Source organism: Dasypus novemcinctus, chromosome 7 (genome assembly GCF_030445035.2).
Source record: "Dasypus novemcinctus isolate mDasNov1 chromosome 7, mDasNov1.1.hap2, whole genome shotgun sequence".
NCBI lineage: Eukaryota > Metazoa > Chordata > Mammalia > Cingulata > Dasypodidae > Dasypus > Dasypus novemcinctus.
This window is the reverse complement of record NC_080679.1, coordinates 72,030,471-72,057,520: the sequence shown is the minus strand read 5'-3', so window position 1 is coordinate 72,057,520 and position 27,050 is coordinate 72,030,471. Positions and strand designations below refer to the sequence as shown.

At 52.9% G+C, this 27,050-nt stretch overlaps 2 protein-coding genes across 2 annotated transcripts; both read left to right on the top strand.

Moving 5' to 3' along the window:
• Window positions 1–2,591: 2,591 nt before the first annotated feature.
• On the top strand, window positions 2,592–5,292 carry HOXD4 (homeobox D4). Its single transcript, XM_058300611.2, has 2 exons — window positions 2,592–4,114; window positions 4,667–5,292. Exons 1-2 carry the CDS (start codon window positions 3,688–3,690, stop codon window positions 5,014–5,016), a joined length of 777 nt encoding a protein of 258 aa, XP_058156594.1. The 5' UTR covers window positions 2,592–3,687; the 3' UTR covers window positions 5,017–5,292.
• HOXD3 (homeobox D3) lies at window positions 5,021–25,464 on the top strand. The gene is made up of 4 exons (XM_023584167.3): window positions 5,021–5,109; window positions 19,536–19,642; window positions 20,283–20,886; window positions 22,723–25,464. The coding sequence occupies exons 3-4, from the start codon at window positions 20,391–20,393 to the stop codon at window positions 23,478–23,480; spliced, it is 1,254 nt and encodes a 417-aa protein (XP_023439935.2). The 5' UTR covers window positions 5,021–5,109; window positions 19,536–19,642; window positions 20,283–20,390; the 3' UTR covers window positions 23,481–25,464.
• The last annotated feature ends 1,586 nt before the right edge of the window (window positions 25,465–27,050 follow it).

Sequence of the window (27,050 nt, the reverse complement as noted above, 5' to 3'; positions counted from 1 at the left end):
CTCGCCTGTACCTTCTTGGGCCTCTTCAAACCTTCCGCGGCCTTCCCAGGCCTCTCAGGCTCGCACAGGTGCAGCTCCGCGGCAGCGCGTGCTTCTGTTAAGAGCTTGTAGCTAATTAGCAGCCCGCCCTATTAACGAGTTGCGCGAGCATTGCCTCCTGTTCAAACCAACCCAGTAAACACCCAGGCAACGCGAGCCCCCTCTGCAGCCGAGCTCAGCCCAAACACGTCCGTCCCCGCCAACCCTTTCCTGTTTGATTTTTTCAATCAAAAAGGCTTAAGGCTCTATGACTGAGGGTGTGAGGAGTTGACCCGCTTCCGGAACGGCTGCGGATTCTGAGCTTTACGTGGACACCCTTCTCTGCCCCTCCCCCGTCCCCAGCCGCAGCGGTGTTGGCTCTGGGCTGCGGGCACAGGCTGAGCGGGTAGGAGATACGGTCTTTTTTCATTCACCGCAGCTTCTCTGTAACTGCAGCTCGAGAAACAGAGGAGGTGTGTTGGGGGTGCGGTGGGGCAGAGATTCCTTAGGATCCTAGGCTCTGGGAAGTTTGACTCTTTCCCAGTTGCATGTGCCAGGGGAGGCAGGTATATTTTTGAGAAGGCCTGTGAGGTGTCCCGAAGAACCACCTAATTAAGGTGATGAGAGTAATTTAAAAATAAATGGACGGGGAGACTCAAGGAAAAAAACCCACCAGTGGTCCCTCCCTCACTGCAAAATGGAACTGATTTTGGCTTAACGATAGGTAGAATATGCTAGGGCGTCAGGAACCAGGCTTGGTGAGACGCCCACTCTGGCATGTGGGAGAAATTAGGGCTTGGCTCTGGGCCAGGTTTCACTGCCCTGCAGGGCTGGGCAGCCTAGTGGACTCCCTGGGGTTGTGCTCACCCAGAGAACTGGAGATGCCGCCCAGTGCATAGTTGCCCTCTGTGAGCCAGGCCGGCTCAAATGAAACGGGTTTCGTGCTCCAGGCTGAAAAATCTGGCGTCCCCAGGACCCCCTGGCCTTGCCTGCCCCCCCTCACTATCCCCACCCTCCTGGGCTCTGGGTGCTTATCTCTACCGAGGCTCCTCGTTTGCAAAACCACATTCAGCGACCCCACGCCACAAAAAGCCTGAAAGATCAAAAGCATTTGTATGGGCAGTTGAGCGGGAGGTGAATATTTAACGCTTTTGTTCATCAATAACTCGTTGGCTTTGACCTGTCTGAACAAGTCGAGCAATAAGGTGAAATGCAGGTCACAGCGTCTAACAAATATGAAAATGTGCACCCTCACCCGGTCCACACTCAGCCCAGCAGGCTCCCCCAATTTGTCTGGATAATGCCCAGGCCCAGGGTCCCCAGAAAGGCAGATTCGTGGGAGCGCTTGGCATTAGGGACAATTTGGGGCAACCCTCATAGGACAAGAGGATTGGGTGTGGGGCGGCCCCAGAGCCCTTGTTAAAACCGGCCCCAGAAAATCGCTGCGAAATAGCCCAAACTGGGAAACCAAAGGATTGGGGCCGGGGTGGGTGGTGCGGGTAGTAGAATAGGAGACAGCAGCCGGTTTTGGCCAGCCTAGGGGAGGGGGTGGTTCTCCCTGCCCCACCCCACCAGGCCCAGGCTGAGGCTTGAAACTGTTGGTTTTTTTTAATCATGGGGAAAAATCAAAACAACCAAAAAATTTAAAAACAAAACAAAAAAGACTTCGGCTTACAGTCAGAGATCCAAAAGCCCCACTCGAGCCTGAGCATCCCTCTATGGCTGAAATCGGTGCCGGCCCTGAGGTGTGCCTGCGCCCTCCGTGCCTGAACGGAGGGAAGAGCTCCCCGGACAGTGCTGCGGCCCTGGGGCTACGCGATTCACGAACTTTTGTACTCTTGTGTGCTGCTGTCGGCAAAGCAAAAATAATGAAACTTGGTGATATGTTTGTAAATGATTTCGAATGACCCCTAGCCCTGCCCTTCACGATTAGTGCGCTGGCCCCAGCCTTCGGCTCGGTGCCTGCGAGCAGCGCCTGCCTCGGGGTCTGCAGCAGCAGCAGCAGGATCCAAGAGGCTCCCCGGGCACAGGGCCCAGGAAGGTAAAGGCGCGACTTTTTGAAGAACTAGCTCTGGCAGCAGCCAACTTAACTTGGCTTGGCCAGAGGTAGTGGAAGGAGGAATGGACGAAGGATATTTCCCCCTCTTGCCAGGGATGGCATTTGTTCCTTTATGGAAAATACAGCTTGATAATGGGGGAGGAGGGTATTTGGATCCCTGGAGGGGGGTAATAAAGCCGCCATCTCTGGGATGGATTCTTTCTTCTTCTCTTCTCTTTCTTTCTTAAGAAGAATGTCCTGGCTGCTCGGTAGCCGGCCCTAGTACAGGATGGGGGGGAACTCGTTGCTGCAAATTGTCACCAAGCCCCCCAGGCTACCTGCGCCTCCTCTGAAAGCGCGGGTGGCTGCGACCGACTGCCGGGCAGCGCCTCGGAAGAAGAGGCGGGGTACCCTCTGGGTGGGACCCGGAGGTTGTAACTGTAACGTTGTCTATATATACCCTGTAGAACCGAATTTGTGTGGTAGTCACACAGTCACAGATTCGATTCTAGGGGAATATATGGTCGATGCAAAAACTTCACGTTTCTCCGAAATAACCTGGGTCTGAGGTAGAGGCGAGAGGCAGCCGGCGCGGGACAGTCGCCTCTTTCTGTTTGATTACCTTGGACTCCAAGAGGAGCAACTGTACCTGGTGACGTACAGCAGATGTTTCCTCACCTTGAAACAGAGGCTCCTGTGGTACTGCAAAGAACCCTAATTGGCTGACTGAATGCAGGACCAAAGGGCAAGGTTTTGGGGGGCTGGTAAGCCAGGTAGAAGGCCAGCTAATCCCAGCCCCAGCTCTACCCCTAGGGGCTGAGGTTGAGGGTGCGCAATGTGGGTTCACTGGCTTTCGGGGCCCCTCAGGAGAAGAAAGCCTGTGGGACCTATGGGGCGCACTTGGTGAGGTGGGGGTGCCTTTACCACCTTCGGAGCTCACCCCTCGGGGGCTGCATGGTCCACGGCAGCGGGGGCCTGTTGCCACAGGCGGCGAGGCCCGGCCTTCGCTGGGAACACCCGGGGCCTGGGCACCCGCAGAAAGCTTGGCGGTTACTCATTGCCTAATTTGATTCAGGCTGGCTGGGTTCTGGTAACTTTTGGGTGACCCTGACGAGGACAAAGCCGGGACGCGGCCTTTGTATGACAGAGTCCTGGCTCCTGCCCGCCTGGGGCCCTCTGGCCAACTCAGAAGCTGCCTTGCCTGTCCACCCTCCCTTCCGCACCCTGCATGTAGGGTTCATTCACCCCCTGAACTGTACGCGCTTTGGGGGGCTGCTTTCAAGAGGGGGTGAGTGGAGAGGGAACAGGGAGCTTAGCAAAGTCAGTGGCAGACAAAAGCCGGGATTACCTGTGGGGAACGGGGGTGCTGGGAATTGGAACAACATCAACATCTGGCCGGGGCCCTCAAATGTGCCTTGGCGAGTCACTTGATTACACGTATGTTATTTAGTTAAATTTGTGAAAATTATGAGATGCTCACCAACCCGGTGATAAACTCGCTCCCTTGCCATTGGCTGGCCTGGTCACATGGCCGCCCAACTTTATTCAGTTGACAGCAAGTAGGAGGGCCCTATGGACGGAGAAAAAAAGACAACACGAGAAAAATTAGTATTTTCTACCTTCTGAAATTAATGGCCATGAGTTCGTATATGGTGAACTCCAAGTATGTGGACCCCAAGTTCCCTCCGTGCGAGGAATATTTGCAGGGCGGCTACCTAGGCGAGCAGGGCGCCGACTACTACGGCGGCGCACAGGGCGCCGACTTCCAGCCCCCGGGGCTCTACCCGCGGCCGGACTTCGGTGAGCAGCCCTTTGGAGGCGGTGGCCCGGGTTCGGCGCTGTCCGCGCGGGGTCACGGGCAGGAGCCGAGCGGCCCCGGAGGCCACTACGGCACCCCGGGAGAGCCGTGCCCGGCGCCCCCGGCGCCCCCACCCGCGCCCCTACCCGGCGCCCGGGCCTGCAGTCAGCCTAGCGGGCCCAAGCAGCCGCCCCCCGGGACGGCGCTCAAGCAGCCGGCGGTGGTCTACCCCTGGATGAAGAAGGTGCACGTGAATTCGGGTAAGGCGCGGGCCCAGCAACCCCCGCTCCCTACCCCAGCCCGCCTGGCCCGCGGCCTGGGCCCCGGGAGGGGACTGCGAGTGGGTTGGGAGCGTGCGGGGCTGCGGTGGGCGCCACCATTACTCTGTCCATAAATTTTAATAGCTGAGGGAGCAGGCTGGGACCATGTGGCTGGCTGCTTGGCTGTGGGCGCAAAAGGGGGTGGAGATGGGGGTGGGGTGGGGGAGGACTCCATTTTCAAAGCGGAGGGAACCGGGTGGAGGAGAGGGGGGTTTCTAGGATGCTTAGGGCTTCCGGAGCTGGCGGTGGGCCGGGGAGATGGGCGCGATTTGGGGATTCCCCACGCTGAGAGCCTGGAGGAGTGGGTGGGTGTGAGGGGGTGGGTGGGAGTGAGCGTGTGCGCCAGCCAGGGAGGGCGGGAGGGAGGAAGCGAGCGAGCTTGGGAGCGCGCGGGGTGGGCCGCGGGTCTCCGGGCGCGCCAGGAAGTGAGTGGCGGTGGCCTAAGCAGTGGCCGGGCGCTGACCTGGCTGTGCTATCTGTTTTGTCTCGCAGTGAACCCCAACTACACCGGCGGGGAGCCCAAGCGGTCTCGGACGGCCTACACCCGACAGCAAGTCCTAGAACTGGAAAAGGAATTCCACTTTAACAGGTATCTGACGCGGCGCCGTCGGATTGAAATCGCGCACACCCTGTGCCTGTCCGAGCGCCAGATCAAGATCTGGTTCCAGAACCGGAGGATGAAGTGGAAAAAAGACCACAAGCTGCCCAACACCAAAGGCAGGTCCTCGTCGTCCTCGTCCTCGTCCTCCTCGTCCTCATCCTCCTGCTCCTCCTCAGCCGCCCCAGGCCAGCATTTGCAACCTCTGGCCAAGGACCACCACACGGATCTGACGACCTTATAGAAGTGGGGACCCTGGGCCCATCCCTCCTTGCGCTCCCGGCCGAGCCGAAGCTGCGGGGCAGCCGGGCCTGCTGTCACCTCGCTGGGCTCTAAGGTACTGTGGGGTGGACCTGGGACATGCAGGCCGCCCTCGGACTAGGTTAGCATCCTGCGGGAGGGCTGCCCTCTCCCTGGAGCAGAGAAAAGGGTGGGAGGGGGGCGGGATTCTCCCTAAGTATATTATTTTATGGCAGGAGCTACTGAGAACATACCGAGTCATTAAAGTCCTGAAAATCTCCACAGTTGGATTTTGAATTTGCAAATGAAGGTTGGATGCTTTATCCCAGTATGAATTTGGACATTCCTCCCCACCCCACCCCTTCAGGGAGCTTTGTGGTTTAATAAATATGGGGGAGTCTAGGCAGAAGGTTGGTCAACCCTGTGCTAGGTGTTTTTAGTGGAAGCAGGGGAGTTGGGCCAGGATTTTTTAACTTTCTGGGTTGTCTTCATAATTCCCAGTGAGATAAAAAATGTTTTGCTCCCAGTGGCCCCATGCCCAAAGAAATGAGTCTAAGAAGGAAGTGGAAACGGGTTATTTTATGTTTAGATTGTATTTGCTTAAATATTTATTTGTTGGGGAATGGAGTACAGAAATATCTGACACATTCATACCAAAAATTCTTAGGATGGTGAAAGGGGCAGAGTTTCAGGGAGGAAAATCAGAGATGGGTGGTCTTACTTTTGGATTTCATCGGCATTTTGAACTCCGCCCCTCCCTGCTCCCCAGAAATGTGTGTAGGGGACCCTTAACCCTTCTGGAGAGAAGCAAAGGATCCACTCAAAGTTGATTTCTTAAAAGTATTTTTTCACTTGTGCTTTTTTCAGCTCTGTGCTTACAACCAGTTCTGGATAATTTAAGGAAGGGGGGAAAAAAGAAAGACCCAAATGGCCCAGCATTTCCCTTCTGGGGAAACAAAACCAAACCTCTGTGTTCTGGATCATTGGATAATGGCTAAATTTTCTGTTCTGATAGGGTTCCAACTGCCCTGAATACCCCATATAGCAGTATTTTATAGGAATTGGTGTATGACCTATACTGTTAAAGGGCTGTGCAGTGGGGAGAAAGTAGGAAGGTGAGGAAATTTTGCTTTGAAAAAAGACAGGAAAAAAAATGAATCTAGAAGTCCAAAAAAGTTGATCTTAGGGTTTTTTTTCCCCCTGAAGTTTTCATTTTTCAAAACAAATCTAAGGAAGTTTTTTCTCAACCCATTAATTAGAAGCAGAAATTGTAAAACTGTAAGAGTTTTCACTCCCTCTTCCTTACCTTCAGAATAGTGGTTTAAAAACAATCACCCCTGAAACAACAGAAGAGATATTCTTTAGCTATTTTTTCTTATGCCTTGTCTGGGAAGGGTTCAAAACTTTTTTTTTTCTAAAATGCTGACCCTAAGGATAAGGGGGAAAGAGTCAGAGGTAATGATCATAGCCCATATACTCAAATGAAACAAGGTTTTCAAAGTTTAAACCCCAAAACCTCGGGTCATATCTACAGAAAGTGACAAAAGTGACAAAAGGGAGGAGGAAGAAGGGGTGCACTTGAAAGGGAGATCCAGAATGAGGTTAATTTTTTTTTCAGTGCTTCAGAACACTTTAGGAGGTTTCGGAGGTAATTTAAAATATACATTTAAGAGGAGGGGAAAAAAAGGTTTCTCTCAACAGGCATGTTCTTTGGTTCCATGTCTCCTGAGAGCCGTGGGCAGGTATTCACTGGAGTCCCTAGGCTGAAATTCTGTTTCTCTAAAGTATCTTCCAAGCCTTGGTCTTTTGTATTAAACCCTGGGGACAGCTCTTTGTTCCTCCTTGGGGTGAGCCTGGCTCTCAGACTTGCACATGGCAATACTTGAATATCGCCACGTCGGTATATTAAAGATGGATATTCCTGCATTATTCGTATCATTGTTTCTATGACAAAAAGCACAGAGTTCATACATAGTCAAGATGTCTTTTTTTCTGACGCCCTCACGTTGAGAAGCTGAAAAGGTATTTTACTGAAGTTCGGCTAAATTACAGAATCAGGTTCATCCAGAGGACAAATTTTCTATTCGATTAGCTGTATTTCAGCCAGGAGGACTGACCTCTAAACCCTTAACCTTTTGGACTCTAACTACCCTTCTCTTCTTTTTTCCCCCTCTGACACGGAGAGCAGTCTTTGGATGCTGCATTTGAAAAGAGCCGCTATCCTTAGGCAAATTGGAAAGTTGCTAAGTTTTTTTCCTAAAACTCAAATTTTTTAATACATTGAACCTTTTCCTTGGGAGGGGAAAAAAGTAAATATTTTCTCAACATCCAACAACATAGATATTATGGAAATTATTACATAGATTTCCTCCTCACCAGAAGTTCAGGTTACTCACCCCAGCTTCAGACCAAATGCTACAACTGCTTAACTGCCTTCACCCCTTCCCCTGAGGAAAGCTAAGAGGCATGTTTTCATGAAGAAAAGCCAAGCTCCTTCTCAAACACAGCCCCACTACTTTGGGAAGTAACCTAATCAGAGAAACAGCTTCTTTGTTTATAAGACTCAGCTCTCCTCCATAGCGAGGGATTGTCTTTTGAAATGTTAATAGAGCTTGGATGGCCCAGAGAGCAGCCTCCAACTCTGAGATATCACTCGGACCCCAGCGTCCATTTGGGCCCACAGGAGTGGGGCAGAGAAGGGGCAGGGCCCCCAACTACCCAGGAGTGGGAAGGAAAAGGGTTTCCATCTGGGAACATGCTCTGGAGAAAGCTAGATGTGACAAGGTTCCAGTGCCCATTTGCTATTATTTTTCCCAGTTTGTTCTCCCAAATATGAGCCAGAAGTGTTTGTTTTGGTGTGTAAAAGGAAAAAAAAAAAAAAAAAGCAAGCAAGCAAGCTGCATTGGGGTCCTGGAGGTGGGGGTGGGGGGGAGGGAAGCGAAGTGTTTGCTGAGGACACTGCTCCTCAGAGTCCCCTCTCACTTTGTCCATTGCAGTCTTTTGTTGTGAGATGACATTGTCAGTCAGCCTCATGGTGTCTGTTCACAAGAGATGCTTTTTAAATAGAATTGACCAATGTTTTGCTGCCACTGATTAAAGTATTATTTATACTAATTGTTGCCTGTAGTTTTGATGTAATTCATTGATCTATATTTGAGATAATAAAAGGTGTAGCAAAACCTTCCTCTTGTTTGGTGCCTCAACAGAAGCCATCTTCATAAGTCTTCTAAAAGCTAACATTCAATATGAACACTTGATTTTATTTTCTGCAGTATGCCTAATGTGTGAAGGTTGAATCATGGAAGACTTTGCAATTCTATCATTAGCCCTCCCCTCACCACACACACTCCCAATCTGACCACCAGATTTTATGGTTACTGGGAATCTTGGGGTTGTATACAGGCTGCAGGGCAGTGGACATTTATATTCTGAGAAAATAACTGGCCAGGATCTCCACTTGGCCCCCGCTCAGCACCCCATCCCTTTAGTCTTGGACTCCCCAAAGGAGCGCTTGATGAAGTGGTGGGTGAGAGACGTCCCCTCCCCACCCAAGCAGAGAATGATAGGTGCTGGGCTCTGGTCCTAGCTGAGGCTGGCCGGGTGGCTGCTCTGACCTGACCCTCTGGCCTCCAATCTTGGGCTCCTTCCACTTTTCTGGGGCTGCCGCCAGCACCTGCCCTTCCCTCCCCCACCCACCAGACAACAATAAACACTCCCCGCTATAAAAAGTAAAGTGCACTACAGTTATTGCGAGGGCTTTTCCACATCTGACTTGTCTTGCCTTGAAGAGGGGCCAAGATAGGAGTCCCAGAATAGATGGGGGGCTCGCTCGCAACAGGAAACGAGCAAAATGCATAAAATCGGACATGTGTCCTTAATGTATGGAAGGGCTCGCCCCAGACGCGTGGACATGTGTATTTATAAGTGCGCAGGCAGAAGTTTAAATATTTCAACCGCATTTTATGATTGTCCTCTGCCGGTCTTCTGGTTAATGGCTCCTCCCGTATCCACCAATACATCAATACTGTTGTGTGTATTGAATCACCGGCAGGCATGAGGGGAGCGAATCCTTAGCCGAGCCCGCTCGAGTGCAGTACAGTAAATCGGGACCCTCGGCAGCCGGCGCTTCCCTCCCGCCATGTTGGGGAGCCCTCCCTGCCCCCCGCGCGGGGCTGGGCGGCCGGGGCGCGCCGGCAGCCGGGGGAGGGCCTTTCATAACCCGCAGAATTTTCAAAGTGCGAGGAAGATGATAAGAATAGATTTCTACAAGTCCCGACCACGTGATTGGCGAAATAATTAATTCAGCACGTCCCTTAAGAAACACGGAGTCGTCATTAATCTGCCACGCAAAGGGCTCTCTCCGACTTGGAAAGTGCAGGGATCCCAAGAATATCACCCGCCGAGGGGGGCCGCGCGGCGCCCCCGGGCCCTCCACCCCCGGCCCCCGGCAGCGGGCGCGGGAGCGCGGCCGGCAGGTAAATATTTTGGCGACTTTTTATTTCTTCGGATTTAAATCCTTAATGAACTTAGCTGTCAGGGCCGCTGACAAATAGTTCCCTTTGCTTCCTGATTTGGAACCGCGCGCCGGCGAGAAGTTGTTAGTGGCTTGTATGGTGACCTTTGGTTCAGCAAAGCTTTGCACTTATGAAAAATTACTGAGCGTGGCCGAGTGTGTGTGTGTGGGGGGGGGGGGGGTGAAAGGGGCGAGGGTGCGAGGGGTGAGGGGCGCGGGTGCGCGCGGGCTGCCTGGAGACAACAGGGAGTTGTGAAGAACCGGCCCGGCTGGGGGACGCGCCTGGCGCACGCGGACCGAGGTTGCCCGGTCGCCAGTGTCTACCGGGAACAATGGTCGCTGTCACGGCATCTGCTGCCTATTCTTAAGCCGGTGAGAAAAGGCCCCGGCCCTCTTTTCAAGCGAGGGTCGTAAATTTTTCTTTGCGTCATAATAGAAGGCTATAAAACCGAGTTGAAATTTTACCCCAGGCAGGTTTTAACCAACAGATAATGATTTCCGAGTTGCTTCTTCCACTCCCCTTCCTCCACCGGCTCTGCTGCTTCTTTCCTTCTAGCGAGGAGGTCCCCTTCTTTCTCTTAATTTTTGAAAATTTTTTTTGGGGGGAGGGAGATCTAAAATAAAGGAAGGGGAACGAAGTCCCTGCCGCCCGAATGGGAGACCCCGGGGCGCTGAGAAGCCTCTGGGAGCCCACACGGGGGGGAGGCCGCGGAGAGTTGCAAAGATTGCCTTGCTCGCTCCCTCCCGTTTCAGCCTCCTTTTGCGCAGCGAGGAGATTCTGTGTTCCACGAACCACTCTGCTCCCGCGCCATCCCATCCCCAGGCTGGTAGGGGCCTGGGCTGGGGGCAGCGGGCGTTCCGCTTCTCCAGCTCGCAGCTGCAACCAGGGTGCCCGAGAGGAGAGCCTTATTATTCGCCTCCCTTCTCTTCGCTGCGAGAAGCCTCCACTGGCTTTAAGGATGATTTCGCAGAGCTGGGTTGACTGCGTGTGGTGGTTGTTTTGGGATTGTATGTGTGTATTTTGATTTCTTTTTCGGTGTGTGTATATTTCCCCGACAGGACAGAGACAAAGTTTCTACCGTTATGAATTACACATTCAAACAATAACACATTAATTCAATTATTCAAAGATGACAAATGTTTATGTGCTTTGTAAGTGACTCTCAGGCGCAGATTCCAGGCGCTTTCTCTGAGCTGCTTGGTTTTTCTCAATGAGAATCAGCTCCTCACCCACCCCTTACTCCATCCACCCCAGCCCACCCCTGTATCCCCTCCAAGGCCCAGGGAGGAAATCCACAAAAGTCTTCCCAGCCCCGCTGGCAGCCCGGCAGCCAACAGTCTCCCAAGGCCCGGGCTTGGCGGGCACCGACCCGGGCTATTTTATCAGTGTGACAATTGCCTGGGTTGGTGTGATAAATCATCGTAAGTAATTCCTGAAAGGGTGCGAGGCTGTTGGGGGCCGGGCGAGGACTGTAAATCTTTCCGGTTTATTGCTCTATGAACATATGCTCCGATTGAAGAAGTCTTAGATCCTTTCCTGGAGACAAATTCCCGCAAAAAGGCCCCCCTTTTTGGCTGAGGAATAACACTTGCTGCGGACTGCCCGCCCGACCCCTGACGGGATGCTGGGGGCGGGGTCCGCGGCGTGGGGGTGGACTAGGGGCACCCACGGCTGCCCGGCTGCGAGAGACGCGCCGAGGGTGCCTCGGGCCAGACTCGGGCAGCAAGACAAAAAGAGGGGCTCTCGGGCAGGCCTGGGGGCTCGATCCTCTGGCCCGACCTCCAGGACCTTCCCACCTCTGGAGCGCGGGTGTAGGGGTCCCGATCCCCTTCGCCCTAGCTCCTTCCTCTGAGGCAGCTGGGCGCGTTCGCCCACTGGAAACCCTGCAGGCGGCGGCAGGGCATCGGCGGATGGCGCTGAGAACCAGAGCTAGCCATGAAAGACTTCCGGGATGGGGCGGCGAGCCCCGCGGAGTGCGAGATGCCAGGGTGCGGGCCAGAGATAGCCATGCGGGGCTCGCCAGAGAATCGAGTTGGAGGCCTTAGCGGCCGCCCGCTGGCCTGACTGCGCTTTTGGCTCTTTTTTCCTCCATGTATAGAAATGTTACCATAAATCCCACCCGGACCACTCAGAATGCGGGGAACCTGTTCTGATGTAAATTTTCTAAAATAGAGCTCCTTCGGCCACCAGATAAGCCTAGCCGGGATTGAGTCCTCAGCGCCCCCTCGCCTTCCTGGAGGCGCCGCAGGGAGCGGGAGGCCTCGGCCTGGCAGTCGCGCGGCCCGGGGGATGCGCTTTCCCTGCCCAGGTCCGGAGGCGCAGAGGTTCTGGCAGCCGCGGCTCCGGACTCGCAGACCCGAGCGGGGAGCGCAGGCCGCAGGGAGGGGAGGCCGTTCCCAGGTCCCGGCGAGCTGCTCGTCGCCGTCTCTGGCTCTTAGGGCTGGGGCGGCTCGGCTGCTGCGTCCGAGGCCCCAAGCAGTAGTGATGGTGGCGGTGGGTGTCCTCGGGGGTAGCTTGGCTTGGGCTGGAGCCGGAGGCTCCCCGTTTTAGGGCCAGCACTCGCGCTAGGCCATAACTTAACTGTCTTGTCCCAGGAGAGGAAGAGCGGCGCGTTCGCCTGGGTGGCGGGGAAAGTGCCTTGCCCGGGTGCGCTTGCGGGGTACACAGCTCCGGCCGGTGAGCTTGGGGTACCTTGCTGCTCCGCAGCCACTTCCGGAGACGCCTCTAAACATTCCAATTCCCTGACCTGTCCGGGACCAGGCCGACCGGGCCAGGATCAGGGGTCCTGGGAGGAACGACTCCCAGCTCCCTTAGCCCGCTGCTGGCCGCCAGGCTGGGGCTGAGCGGGTGCTGAGCTGCGACAGGAGGCTTTCCTTCTGCCCCACACCCGCCCGCGTTCGCCCCGGAGAAGGGGCCGGGGTCCCAGGTCTCCCGCGCCCCTCCTCCCAGCCCCTAGGCCTGGTTGCGCTCCGGGGCTGGATGGCGTGAAAGTTTCAGCCTCAATCAGTACGATCTTCCCTCGGGGTCACGTGAACAAATATGTTCGCATTTGAAGGCAGCGGCTCTATTTCCCGACTCTGAGGGGGTTTCCGGGGCTCTCTCCGAATCCAGTAAGGGCCACATTCAGAAAGCAAAACAAACTCTGGGCTCTGGGGGCTGGGGGGGGGGGGGGGGGCTGGGCTGAAACCCAGGAGGAGGTGGGGGCGCGAGTGACCGCCGCTCTGGGCCTGGAAGCCGCCGGGCGGGCGGGTGGACCGACAAGCGCGCACGCAGCGCAGGCGAAGCCAGCTCGGGGACTACGAACTCGTTCCTCCTGCGTTTATTGGTAGTTGAACCTCAGCCTGGTTCCGTTCTACCGGGAATTCCGAGTGCTCGGGTATATGGCCGCGTCTGCGAGCGCGCAAGACCAGGGTTGGGACAGTGTTGACTGCAGACAAAGGGGGAAGGCTAGCTCTGCCCCCCACTGGCGCCCACTCTGAGGCTGAAGACACCAGGTTTATGATAAATTGGGATCCAGGTAAGCAATTGCATGACGAAATGGAAATCTTTGGGCGCGGGGCTGCTCCCTGCCCTGAGCGGGATACTAAATATGATTTATTTTGTGTAATCTGCGATCTTGATTATTGCCAATTGGTGAGGCAGCCCGCGTAGATCAAGGTACACTTCTACATATACATCGAGGACGGTGATTAATCGTAACGAGGTGCGCTTTGTGGGGACGCTCCCGCCTACCCAAAGGTTAGGAGGACACACTGCCTTTCCAGGCTTGGAGGGTGGCCGGCTGCATGGGGGGGGGGGGGGGGGGAATGTGATGGTAGCTTGAAGAGGGCAGCCGGTGAGGGGGCTGGGGGCTGGAGGAAGTATTTTGGGGATCGACGTGCAGTTATGAGAATGGACTGAAAAATGAAATTAATAAAAAGAAACTTTTTTTTTTATACTGTCGCTGCCAAAGTAAGATGAAGCGTCATATTAATTCCTTGTCTTGGGCTGCCTGGCTGGGCAAGGCGAGTTGATTTATATGTATTTAAAATAAACTCGGTGGCCAGCCAGCTCCCTGCATTGTTCTTGGAGCAGCTCTCTACACACAAGCCTTTACCTTTTGCTGTTGGCTTTTCTTGGGAGGTTAAAATGCTACGGAGACTTCTCCCCCCAAATTCAAGAGAACGTGGAACTGCCCAGAAGTGCTTGGGAGACTCCTCCAAACTCCCTCTCACTAATTTAGGATTTTGGGACTGCTATAGTAATAGAGAAAGGCTTTAGGGCTTCTGGGTCTTTCTCCCCAAAGAACCCAGAGCAAAAGCTAAATCAAATTTTGCTTTCCACACCCCATTCATCCATTTCTTTACTTGTTCTCTGTGGCTCCTTCCTGGGGGACAACCTGCCCCCTGGCTGGGGGACAACCAATTGTGGGTCTTTCAGGGGCCAAGGCCAGAGTGAGTGGCTCCAGCTCACAGGAACTGCCACAGGGTCTAGCCAACTGGTCCTCCATGGGGAAGGGACCCCCAAAGCAAGGAACAGTCCCTGAGCCTCGATTGGGACCACAGGAGGAGAGGGACCGACTCCAGGAGCATCGTCATCAAAGGAGGGTAGTAAAGTTGTTTTGTCAATCTCTGGAGCTTGGCTTTACCAGAACTTAAAAGTTGTCGGACATTTTTCTTTTTTTCTTCGCTTGCTGCCTTGGAGCTGCGCGCCTGCCAACTTAGTCAGCTGAATCCAATTACTGCAAGCAGCGTTTCATTTGGCCCCATGGAGCACTCTCCCATAACTTCCCCGAAATTTTCAATAATCCCCACCTCGGCTTCTCGCTGGCCCTATCCTGAAGAGTTTGCCCAGGGTGCTGGTGGGGATGGGTCGAGGACCGAGACTGCCTGGGACCCGCTCTTCGCTGACAGCTCACCGACCCGGCCCGCTCCCGCTCCTCCAGTTTCTGGCTGCGTAAGGCCGCACTTGAGCTGGTGGCCCGGAGCCAGCGGCTTAAAACTGCGATTCTGGGCGAGCAAGACTTAAATTGAGCCGGTGCTTGATGGCGGGTGGGCCGGGGAGGGAACACGGGTGAGGCGGCGGGGACTTCCCACCAGTTCAAATTTGGCCAACTTGAGGTTCCCTTTCCCGTCCCCTTCCCAAGCATCCGCGCCGCGAGCGCCGAGTGCACTGCGCACCCCAGGGGTAAACTTCCTCTGTTCCTCAGCGGCTGGGAAAACAAATCCAGGTACAAACGCTAGGGGATCGCGGCCCCGGGTGGCCTCCCAACCTAGCCGTCTTCAGAGGGAACGTTCCTACCTTTAAAGAACCCCGTATCCGTAAATAAATAAATAATCAAGCGGCGAAAGTTGACGTCCACCCACGTGAATGTATTATATAAAGTGGCTTCCGGACCCACCGGACCGAGAGCTGGGTCACCTCGCGCCTCCACCGCGCGGCCCTCTGGGCCGGGCCCATCGGAGCAGGCTGGAGGGCGCCAGGCAAGTGGCGTGGCCCGCTGGGCCAGGGCCAGCTGGGAAGCTGAGGCCGGGACGCGAAGTTAGGAGCCCTACCGGGCCGGGATCTCTCTGAGGCGCTTCCGTTGGGTGTTCATTAAGGGGTGAGTTATTGCCGCGCGAGCCAAAGGTCACTTCAAAGGCTTATGGCTGCGCGCTCTGGTCTTTAGAAGGGCCGGGTGCGCTTTGTGTGAGGTTTTCCCGGGCGCAGTTTAGTGTTTGCAAACTACTGAGTCGACAAATTGCACAGGGCAGATGCAAGAGGGGAACTGTGTCTCTCTCCTTTCACCCGATGGGGGCGGGCACCCGCTGAGGGAGGTAGGAGGCGGGGAGGGGGGGGGGGGAGAGCAGTCTAGTCTGTGTATTTGGGTGGGGGTGGCAGGGATGACTGTTTCTTTGCCTGTTGGTAGCCTGATCCCAATCCAGGCCTGGCACCCTGGATCAAAAGTGTGCTGGGTACTTACTGGAATTAATAAACCCGAAGAAACCACAGCGAGATCTAATGAATAAGCCAGGAAAGAGTGCTCAGCTCCCTCTTTACTGGGCCTCCTTGGGGCAGTACCTGGCTAGGTCTCACCAAGGCCATCCACATATCCACGCTCCTTTGGTGTCCCAAGCTGTAGCTTTCCCCCACAAATCCTGCACAACCCCCTTTTTGCCCCTGGGAGGGTGGATTTGGTCCTTGGGATTGGGATATCTGCAGCACTTAGGAGTTTGGTGGAGACAGGATGAGACCAGCTGGTTTTCCAGCATGGGTGCCCCACTTGGACCAGTCAGGGGTCTAGGGCTTTCTTCAGGTACAGGCTCTGCCCTCTCCCATATGGCCAAGGATTTCTGTGTTAAAGGCCTCTTGATCCCTAGGAACCAACTGAGTGCCTTTTCTGCCCTGGAGAAGATGCCTGGAATGGCTGCAGGCACCATATACAATAGCCACATTGATTATGATACCCTTAAAGGGGGTAAAGCCTCTCCACATGTAGTGTTTGTTAGAGAGAACCGGCTGCCACTGAGTTTTCCGTTTTGTTCCAGAGCGGCCTCCACAGTATATCAAAAGAAACCCGAAGAGCCTACAAAAAAAGTTAGAGATAAAATTCAAGGAAATATAAAAAACAGCCCTACACATAATTGTGGTGAGTGGGCATACTTTAAAAAAATAATTTTCACTACATTTCCATCTGTCCTGCAACTCAAGGTAGCCATCTCAGGAGCCATACATCAAGACATAAAACAAAAGGCGGCTTTGAAGTGGATTACCTCGGTGTGAACTGCCGCGGGTTACATGATAACCGATCATCATCGGCCTTCAAATTTATGGTGCTTTAATGGGGGGTGAGCCCACTGCCTTAAATGCAAGGTGTATTACGTTATCTAGGCTAAATAAGAGTGATTTAGAAGGCCCATCCAGGGCTTCCCATAGAGCAGTCTAAGAGGTCCATACTGAGAGCCTGAGAACTTGAATAGAAAGTTGCCCCAATGCCTCGGTCAATAAATCCTTTTCCGAGCAAATCCGAAAGAGAGTGGTTTCGAGAGCCCGAGGTAGCAAAGCAAAACAGGGAAGAGAAAAATACTCGGTTCTAGTAAATTGACGGAGATGTCCAGACAAGAGTCGGGCCCACCAGAAAGAGATCAGTGGGCTTCCGAGGCCCTGATTTAGCCAAAGCAGAGAGAGGCGCCGGGATCAACCAGAAGCTTAGAAAATGTTTAGAGGAACAGAAGCAATCATCACTCCATCGCCTCCCCCCTTCTCTCTCAACTCACGCGGACTGTCCCTACCAGCCGGTATTTGCTAGGGTTGCGGCGCTAGACACAGGCCGGCGGCGGTCTCTCTGCCCTCCCCAGCCCCCGGCTCTCTCCACCGCCACCGCGAGCGAGTGAGCGAGCGCCGGCAGCCTTCGTGTCCGGCCAGCCTCCTGGCGTCCCGACGCCGCGGCGGGCAGCAGGTCTTCGGTCCCCGGCGAGGCCGCACGCGTCTGGTCCCGCCGCAGAGCAGAGCGGCTGGCGGAGGCGGGCGCCGGCCACTTTATATAATCCCCTTACTCGCCCGGCGCGGGGCAGCGAAAAGTGCGGAGTAGGGGATTCTTTTGCTGCTCTTCCTCCTACGCGGAACCTGTTTTCCACTTCTGAAAAGTGCCGGGCCTTAGGAAGTGTTTTTCTTTTCATTCCTTACTGAAGCATTTACTGCCTCCGTGCTCGCAGTCATAAATTTTGTTACAAACCACAATGACAGGTGCATTGATATGCACCGTGAGAGCTCCAGCTGCTTAATAACCCCGTCCCCTGGCCGCTGTGAGCGCCTTTTATTTATTCGGTATCATATTAGGTATTGATCCTGGGTAGAATTAAGTGCAGTGAGCAAGTATCGGGCCTCGGCTGCTTCAGAGGCGCGGCGGGCGCGGCGGGAGCGCAGCCCGGGGAGAGGGCGGTGGTCGCTCCGAGGCCGTCTTCCTTCCGGCTGGGAACCTTTTGGCCCTGAATTCTCGGCCTGCGGTGGGGCCTTGGACCTCAGTTGGGTAACTTCCAGGGACCTCGAGATAGGACTAGCCAGATCCGGATTGGCGCCCGTTTCCCAGGCGGGCTGGTTCTGGGGAGGCAGCCCCGGCCTGTTCCGGGGCTGGGGGTGCAAGGGAGGGGGAGGGAGAAAAAAAAGGGTAGCTGAGGACTAAGAAGAAACGCCGAGTCCCGCCAGCACCACCCCCTCCCCTATGTCTTCACCCCAAAGCATTTGGGCCCCGGAACCCAAATGAGCCAAGGTACCAAAGGGCAAAAAAAGAAAGCTTAAAAAAAAAAAAGGGGGGGGGGGTTTGATCGAAAAGATGAGCCACTGAACAGTTGAGCATTGTCCAAGTGATTTATGACCCGTTCCTGCTTTTTAGGTTCAAGCAGAGTTCACAAGGAGTAGGGACTTCTGGAAAGAAATAAGGCTTTTTCTTTCTTTTTTTCTTCTTCTTAACAGTTTTGCAACAATATTCTTGGGTTTTGTTTTAGGAGATGTGGTGGTTTTTTGTTTTTTGTTTTTTTTGGTATGCTGTATTTTTTTCCCCCGGGGCTGCAAAACCTTACCCAGTGAGGATAGGGTTGCTGCCCATGTATCTGGGGAAATGGACTTTAGGGTGGTGGATTACCATTGAGTGGGCCTCAGAACTCTTTAAGACAATGAAAATAGAAGTGGGAGAAGAGATTCTGTGGTTCCTCAGGAAGCTGCCCAGTATTTGCACTTTCGAGGTCTGTATATAGAGCTTTTTCTAGGAATATGCCATAGAAACACACATATATGTGTAAAGTCATCTGTCCCAGAGACCTGATCAATTCCTAACGAAGTGATCTTAATGTGACTGGTCCACCTAAATAAACTTGGTCAAATGGCAGAGGAGGTGTAGGGGGGATGGTTTGCTTCCACAGTTGTAAATGGAATGACAGGAGGAACAGCTTGAGTTTTAGGGTCTGAGTGTCATATGTGGCTATTTAGATACCAAGAGGGCCCAAAGTTTAAAACTGTATGCAGGATCCACAAAAAGCCCATGAACTTAACTAAATCCAGAATGCCTAGTCCTTTGGCCTGGGGCAAACATATAAATATTAGTCACTGGATGAGGCTTCAGCTGTCCATTTGATATTCAGTAGCTATAATATTCAGAGATTGATCTAGAAAATGAATAGAAAGATTAAATCCAGCTTTTTAAGGTAGATATCCAAACTATATACAAACAATTCCTAAAACATAAGGACTTGCCTCTCATCAAGATAAATGTATATTTATTATACTCTAAAACAAAATGGGCAAACATTTTTACCAAACAAAGGCTAATTTGAAGGAAAATTTTATTGTGTTAGGCTCTTTGGTGAAAATGGAGGGAAAATGAGTGAAGGGAGAAGCAGTTTTGGTCAAATCCATTAGGTCACATGAGCTGCCTTAATAATGTGGTCCATCAGGCTGACCATGATGGAAGCCAGGGAGAATTTCTGGGAAGGAGAGTTGCCTGAAAGATGAGATCAAGAATTAAGACCAGGCAGCTGACCTATGGGTTTTCTTTATCAAACAGACAAAAGTGGTTGAATAGTATTAGTTATACTTTAACTTCTTGGAGCCTTTTAGGAGGAAGGGGGATGATGAGAAGAGAAACCCCAATCAAAAGTCAGAAGGTACAAAAGGGGTAGAATTTTCCTTAGTTTTTTTTTTTCCTTTCTTTCTAATTCTGGTCCATTCATCATGTCATGAGAGGTTCTCTCATGGGTTGTGGGTTGGGTGGGAGGTGGGGTGGAATGGATGGTCCAGAGCAGAGGTCAATAATAATATCTATTTATACAATAGATGCAGGGTAAAGTAATAAAATTATAAAGAATTCTCCCATCAACCATGCTTATTTAATCCATGCATTTCAAATTCTAAACCATTTTCAGTGGTATCCATTTAAAAGTAGTGGGAAGACAAAGTTAAGGGTCTAGGACAATGTAAATGAAAGAGACAGAACAGTTTCCATCCTAAAAATATGCCTGGGAATCCTTAAGTCCTCTTTTCGGTTTTTATCTCCTAGTCTTCAACAGTGTAGATCCCACAGAGCTAACTGAGCTGCTTCTCACCCTGTCACCGGAAAGTGGACTACCTGGGTCTCCATGAAAGATGCTGTGATTTTGAAACCAGGTGGGGAGATACTTTTTTTTTTTTTTAAAGAGCTCTAACTGTTCTGAATGTATTAGATTTATTTTTGCCCCTCACAACCCTGGGATGATCCAGTGATTGACTGGCTGATCCATCCCTTTATTCACTCATTCTACAAGGATTTATTGCACTCTTAATACATACCAGGCACTGGGCTGGGTGTTAGGAATACATAGATAAATAAGACACAATCTCTGTCTGCAAGGAGCTCACAGTCTAGTGGGGGCATCAGTCATTAAAACTTATGAGGACGTGGGGCCATTTAGCTCAGTTGGTTAGAACATGGCACTAATAAAACTTAAGAGATCATGAGTGCTTTTCCACACTGGTTAAAGGGCTACATTGGTCATCTTGGAGAAGGAAAATTGTCTTGAAAAAGCAAAAGCCCATTCCCTAAGCTGGAGTTGAGCTAAAGAGAAGGAAGGGTCTTTTTTTTTTTTTAAAGGAGAAATTCTTTCTGACTGCCCCAAGGCTTCAAATAAGTTGAACTTCATGAATCCAGCACTTTCCCCGCCCCACCATGAAGCAGGTGGGTAGCAGAGAGCCTGGGGCGTATCCTTCTATATTGACTCGTTTTGCCAATGACAGTCCCTCTGGGGCCTCTCACTTTTCTTCTTGGCAGGTCACCTGGGGCCTGGGGCTGGCCCAGCTTCTCTCCCAGGATTCCATAGACATTGGAGGTGGTGGTGAAGGAGACAGTGGCAGTCAATGTTATTTGAGCAGGGTCAACATGCAGAAGGCTGCTTACTATGAAAATCCAGGACTCTTTGGAGGCTATGGCTACAGCAAAGCCACTGACACTTATGGCTACAGTGCCCCTCATCAGCCCTACCCACCCCCTGCTGCTGCCAACTCCCTGGACACCGATTACCCGGGTTCCGCCTGCTCCATCCAGAGCTCTGCGCCTCTGCGAGCCCCAGCCCACAAGGGGGCTGAACTCAATGGTAGTTGCATGCGGCCTGGCACAGGGAACAGCCAGGGTGGTGGGGGTGGCAGCCAGCCTCCTGGTCTGAACTCAGAGCAGCAGCCACCACAACCCCCACCACCACCACCACCGACCCTGCCCCCATCCTCACCCACCAATCCTGGAGGTGGGGTACCTGCCAAGAAGACCAAGGGTGGGCCCAATGCTTCTGGCTCCTCGGCCACCATCAGCAAGCAGATCTTCCCTTGGATGAAAGAGTCCCGACAGAACTCCAAGCAGAAGAACAGCTGTGCCACTGCAGGTAGCTCTCTGAGGGGGCTCACCCCTGGGACACTAGCCAAAGTCCATCGAGACTGACCCCAGGAAGCCCAATTCACCTAGGGTCCAAGAGGCTCAAGGCTGGAAGGGTAACCTTGGTGGCCACATTGTCTAAGCTCCCACTCATGTAGAAATGTCCTTCCTTCTTAATGTCCCTAATAGGAGTCATGATCTTAGTGACAAACTGCTCACCGCAATTCTAGGCACAACTGGTGTCATTGCTGGACAAGTCTCATGGTTTTGAATACAGAATTCTTCCTTATATTGACCTAATATCTGTTTTCCTAGACTGCTGATCATAACTCAATACCCTCTTCCACCCACTAGCCCTTCAAAATTTGAAGACAGGTATAATGACCCCTAAGCCCTGGTGGTTATGTGGACTAGATCACATGAATTCCGCTTCTTTAAATTAATAAGATGTAAGTCTATTGAGAGTTGACTATATTAGCAACCCTGTTAAGTGTTTTATAAGCATTATCTCAGTTAGTTTCCAAACAACCCTTTGAGATAGACATAGAATGACATTCCCATTTTACAGATAAGAAAATCAAGTATTTGAGAGGATAAACAACTTACTCTAAATCACAAAACTACAAAGTGGTAGATATGAACCCAAGCAGACTCCAGGGTCTCCAATGCATAACCATGGGAGTTGTTAGCATACCCTAGTCTAATCATCTCTACCCTAGTCTAATCTTAGCATACCCTAGTCTAATCATCTCTACCCCAGCAAATCCAGAATGGGGAGGGGGCATGTCCTAGGGGAAGAAGATATGCTCTGAAATGGGAGCAGCTTTGGCATTCTCTCCCTGAAGGGGGAGACCCTCAACTTCAGAAGGTCTTCTCTAGGTCCACTCAGGCTGTCTGGAGAATAGGTAGGGCCAGGAGCCCTGAGGCCTGCTCACTCTCTGCTTAGTCTGATTGGTTCCTGGATTTTTCTGGAGGCCTTGTGTCCTCTGATGTGGCTTATCTTCAGGTAGAAGAATCTGCTTCCAGGTCCAGGGCTAGTTTGAGGTCTGGGATGTGGCTTGTTATCAGCTTTCTGATTTGTCTGATGCTCTCTGGAGTTGCTGCTCCTAGGGGAAAAGTGTCTTCCAGCCAGCAAACTTCTGTCCCTCCTTCCTCAGCTGTAGGCCCACGCCTGCCCTCCCAGGAGAAATCCATTTGTCTTCCCAGGGAGGGAGTGAACAAGCAGCCAAGAGGCAGGGGTGGTGGAAGCCAGTGTTGAGTCTGCTGTTCCTAGCACTGCAATACTCAAAATGATCCCAGCCTGACCCAGAGACCCTGAAACTCCAGGGCAGTATTTTCATGGTTTATCACTCAGCCTTTGGGTGCAGAGCCTTGGATCAGGTGGGCTGGAGTGCTTTGCCCAGGAGTTGGCCCTTGAGCAAGACAAATTAGGGCTGCCTCTTCCCCAGCAGCAGAGGCTAGGAAGGGTGTTCAGTGCAGTCTGGCCTAGATCAAACTGGGAGAAGGCCTTACTTACCAGCTAGCTGCTTCTGGCCTCTCATGAAAGCCCTTCATGGTCTTTTGGGTCGGGATGGTGGGCTAGGCTGGAGGGGAAAGGGTGAGCAGAGTAAATAGGACCTCAGAGCAGAGTCAATTGAACCTGAGTCAGGTGCGACTAATAGGTAGGCCTGGGGGGCGAGAGTTCCCCCTTAGAATCTCACCTCAAACGCCCCTCCCCCACCCCGGCCGGGATTGGAGGCAGGGGAGAAATGGGGGAGGAGAGAGCCAGGGAAGCACCCCTCTCCTGCCCTGGGTGTTCCCGGCCCTCCCGCTCAGCAACCCCCTCTCTCCCTCCCTCCCTGCCCAGGAGAAAGCTGCGAGGACAAGAGCCCGCCTGGCCCCGCGTCCAAGCGGGTGCGCACCGCATACACGAGCGCGCAGCTGGTGGAGTTGGAGAAGGAATTCCACTTCAACCGCTACTTGTGCCGGCCGCGCCGCGTGGAGATGGCCAACCTACTGAACCTCACTGAGCGCCAGATCAAGATCTGGTTCCAGAACCGGCGCATGAAGTACAAGAAGGACCAGAAGGCCAAGGGCATCCTGCACTCGCCCGCAGGACAGTCCCCAGAGCGCAGTCCGCCGCTCGGCGGCGCCGCGGGCCACGTGGCCTACTCCGGCCAGCTGCCCCCAGTGCCCGGCCTGGCCTACGACGCACCTTCGCCGCCAGCCTTCGCCAAATCGCAGCCCAACATGTACGGCTTAGCCGCCTACACGGCGCCGCTCAGCAGCTGCCTGCCGCAGCAGAAGCGCTACGCGGCGCCCGAGTTCGAGCCCCACCCCATGGCGAGCAACGGCGGCGGTTTCGCCAGCGCCAACCTGCAGGGCAGCCCGGTGTACGTGGGCAGCAACTTCGTCGACTCCATGGCACCAGCGTCCGGGCCCGTCTTCAACCTGGGCCATCTCTCGCACCCGTCCTCGGCCAGCGTGGACTACAGTTGCGCGGCGCAGATCCCCGGCAACCACCACCACGGACCGTGCGACCCTCATCCCACCTACACAGATCTCTCCGCCCACCACTCGTCTCAGGGACGCCTGCCCGAGGCCCCCAAACTGACACATCTGTAGCGGTCGCCGCTGGTCCCGAACTCGCGGCGCAATTACCTCTCTTGCTTTGGGGGGGGGGAGGGGAGGAGGCGGCGGGCGGGGCCCGCGGGACGGCTCGGTGACCCCTCCCCGGCTGTGGCCTAGCCACCGCCACCCGGGTCTTGGGCCTCCAGCGGCTGAGGCGCAGGCGACCTGGCCTCCCCTCCAGGCGCGCCCTCCTTTGCGTAACTCGCCATAAATCACCCGCAAGGATCCTCCTCTGTAAGCCTGACAGTGCCATATACTGCGGACCAAGGGACTCCTATCTGGTAATGGTGTCCCGAAGGTAAGTCTGAGACCCATCGGCGGCGCTCCCTGCAGAGCGGCCAGAGACCGGAGAGCCCCGGGTCTGGCCCGCGTCTAGTTTAGTTTCAGAGACCTTAATTTATATGCTCCTTCCCGTCCGGTAAGGATTGCATCGGACTCAACGATGTGTATTTATTATTTGAAGCGAATCATTTCGTTTCCCTGATTATTTATCCTCGTCTTAATGTATTTATGTGTATATTTGTAGAATTCTTCCAGCCGACCTTAGGAACGCGCTCCCAGGCCGCGGGGGCCACATTTCACCTCTTTTAGTCCCCTTGGTCTGAACTAGTTGAGAGAGTAGTTTTGAACAGTTGTAACCGTGGCTGGTGTTTGTAGTTGATGTAAAGGATTAAGACCGCAAATTGTCCTTCATGGGTAGAGTCAGGCAACTCCGTGGCGTGGCACGACAACTGTTACTCATTTCTCAGCAGCCGCAGCCCTCGCCATTCGCCACAGTTTATTGATTTCAAATTGTCTGGTACTATTTGAACAAATATTTAGAATAAAATAATTTCTCAGTCGGAAGTGTATCTGTATTACTCACACACATTTGCAAGCAGATGACTCTGCCTTTCTCTTTCGTACAGTCCCTGCAGACAAGGCCCTGAAAGAGGCTGACTCTTAACAGATTTTTAAAATTTGGAATCTAGCATATAAATTGGTTCTGGGAACATTTGATTACATCCAGCTATTGACATTAGTGGGGGGAATCTGATGCAAAATTAGAAATTGTTCTGGGCTGGGCGATTTGGGTAGGGCTTTGTACAGCACCTGCTTTTGCTGTTTTTATCACCCTCTTTCTAATCATAAATTGACTTTTTTACAATCCATTTACATTGGGGAGGCCAGGGCTCACTTTTCTGCATTAAGTAGTTAAAAAAAAACTTTGAAAGAAAATTGACAATCAAAGAAAAGACACAAGAGACATCACAACAAAGATCCAGCTATGAAAAAGCTGAGGTGCAAGAAAAAGAAAAGATCATTTGGAGACCGCACCTCAGCTTTTTCTGTAGGAAATGCAGTCATGACTTTTTCCTCTGTAGTGGTCAGTGGTATATTTCTAAAGAAAACAAATGTTCTGTTCCCCACAATGAAAAGTAATAAAAGTTTCATTAATGGAACATAATAGTATAAACACCTTGTTTACTATTGTTTCTTTGTATAAAACGGGCAAAAATGTCTTCAAGGGTTTATAACCATTTTGTAAATATTAACGTGGCTTTAGCTAGGGGTGGACAACTTACACCCACTTCTCTGGGAGGGGGCACTTGGAAAACGCCTTCAGATGAGGTTCAATTCTTTTGTATTTCTGCAGAGTCGGCCCACGCATTTCTATTTGGTTTGACAAATAATGTAACTCCTACTACGTCCCCTGGTGACACGAGGTGAAAATTTTATTGTATAGAAATAATTTAACTCCTAATCTTCTGGTGGAACAACAATCGTTTCTATTTGGATGCTTGTGTATCGCTAAATAACGGTGGCTCAAAATAATAGTTTCCTTGTTCCTTTGTGCTGTTTTAAAAATGGCATGTTAGATTGGGGGTGGGAGGGGAATATCCTTTTGCTAAATTTCACTTATCCGAGCAGGTTGAAAGTATACATGTTGTAGAAGTGTATCAACACAATAAATGATTTCAATCGACGTCATATTTTACCCACGTTCAAAGCTTAAAATTGTTTTCTGTGAAATCTGCATCCATAGGCAGAATTTCTAATTGTAAGAAATTATTTTTTTAAGCTATTAGGGAAATCAAAGAAAAGCTCGCTCCGTTGCAGCGCTTACCACCTTTCTTAACCGGCTAAATACTAAGCAGATGAATGGTCAGCCTGTTTTAGATTCAGCCCGGTTTTCCCTCATCTCCTTTTTCTATCATAAATAATAATAAAAATGCATAATGCATCAGGGCTCCAGGCGTTTTCCAGTGCGGTGTGTTACCGCAGGAGTATCTGCTGAGTCTGCGGGTGTCTGCAAGGCCCCCAGTGTCATCTGTGGCTTGGGGTTTCATGGATTAGACTTTAAACGGTGTCTAGCCCGGCTGACATCAGCTTATCTAGCTCAGGCTCCACGCAAACACCGGGTTCGCGCTTCCCCTCTCCACGTAGCACTCCCGAGGCACTGCTTTCGAGAGGGGGGGTGGAGAGGGTTGGCCAGGCCACGTCTGGGGCCTTCTCCCAACTCTGGAGGTTCCCCGAGGCTTGTGAAAATGTCTTGGATTCGTTTTTGCCATTTGTGTGAGGTCATACGATGGGCGCACTCGGTCGCTCCCGTCACGGGTGTTGACGGCGGCGAGTCCGGGAAGGGCGCGTTCTTGCGCGGCCACCCGCCCAGCAGGGCCGAGGCGGCCGCACAAAGGCTGCGTGCGCGCGCGGGCGAGAGCGGGGCCTCGCAGCAAATCCATTTAAAATTTCATAAATTATAAACGAACAGCCTTGGCCTTCGCCATAAATTCCGCTCCTTTTGGGCCTGCAATTAGTGTTAGGACGCACCAGAGTCTAAACACACCCTAACGTGCCTTCAAAGAACCCAACTGCTCGAGGTGGAAAACCTTTATTTCCCAGTGCCACCCCCTCCACACCCAGAGATTTGCACACACAGTCGCCTCCTCCCCCGCAACGGCCGGCGGTACACACTCGGCTGGGGTCCAGCTTGGTGAGGGAAGGTCACAATAGCTGTTCTATTGGCGGAGGCGCCCGCCTCCTCCCTCTGGGGTCTTGGCGAAGCACTGAATGAAGAGCGTGGGGGAGGGGAGCCCGGCCGGCTACGGCGCCCTGGGCCCAGGCCGCTCCTCGCCGAGAGGGTCAGAGCGGGAAGGCGGAGGGGGATGGCGGCAGGGGAAGGAAACCTCCATCCTAGCCTGCGTGGGACGAACGGGTTGGGGTGGCGGTGCAAGGGGGAGCTCACCAAGCCCAGGCGCTAGGGTGAGGGCGCCCACCGCAGTGGGACCTTCCGGGAGAGGCTGGTCTTTGTGTGCGAGGCTTCGCCCAGAGCTCTGCGGCAGTGAAGCCAGACAAAGGCAGCGCTGGGGGCAGATTCAGGCCCAGCTCCAGGCTTCGGGTCTTTGGGAGGTCTACCTCATTTATCCAAGCAGAGGAAATGGCTCCCAGGCTCAGGCCGGTCCCAGCTCTGCCTTTCCCCCCCTATAGAGACCAGTTTGGGGGAGGTAGGTGTCAGGGAGCCTGTGGAACCTCCTAAGGTCTGGAAAAGGGGTTAGGGCCCAGAGCTCAAGCCCATGGATGGGG

What these genes read in the sequence shown, in the direction of transcription:
- HOXD4 (XM_058300611.2), top strand. Translation starts at nt 3,688, where the DNA reads ATGGCCATGAGTTCGTATATGGTGAACTCCAAGTATGTGGACCCCAAG. An exon ending in GAAGGTGCACGTGAATTCGG is followed by an intron (nt 4,115 to 4,666) that starts GTAAGGCGCGGG and finishes TTTGTCTCGCAG; the next exon opens with TGAACCCCAACTACACCGGC.
- HOXD3 (XM_023584167.3), top strand. Translation starts at nt 20,391, where the DNA reads ATGCAGAAGGCTGCTTACTATGAAAATCCAGGACTCTTTGGAGGCTAT. An exon ending in GAACAGCTGTGCCACTGCAG is followed by an intron (nt 20,887 to 22,722) that starts GTAGCTCTCTGA and finishes CTCCCTGCCCAG; the next exon opens with GAGAAAGCTGCGAGGACAAG.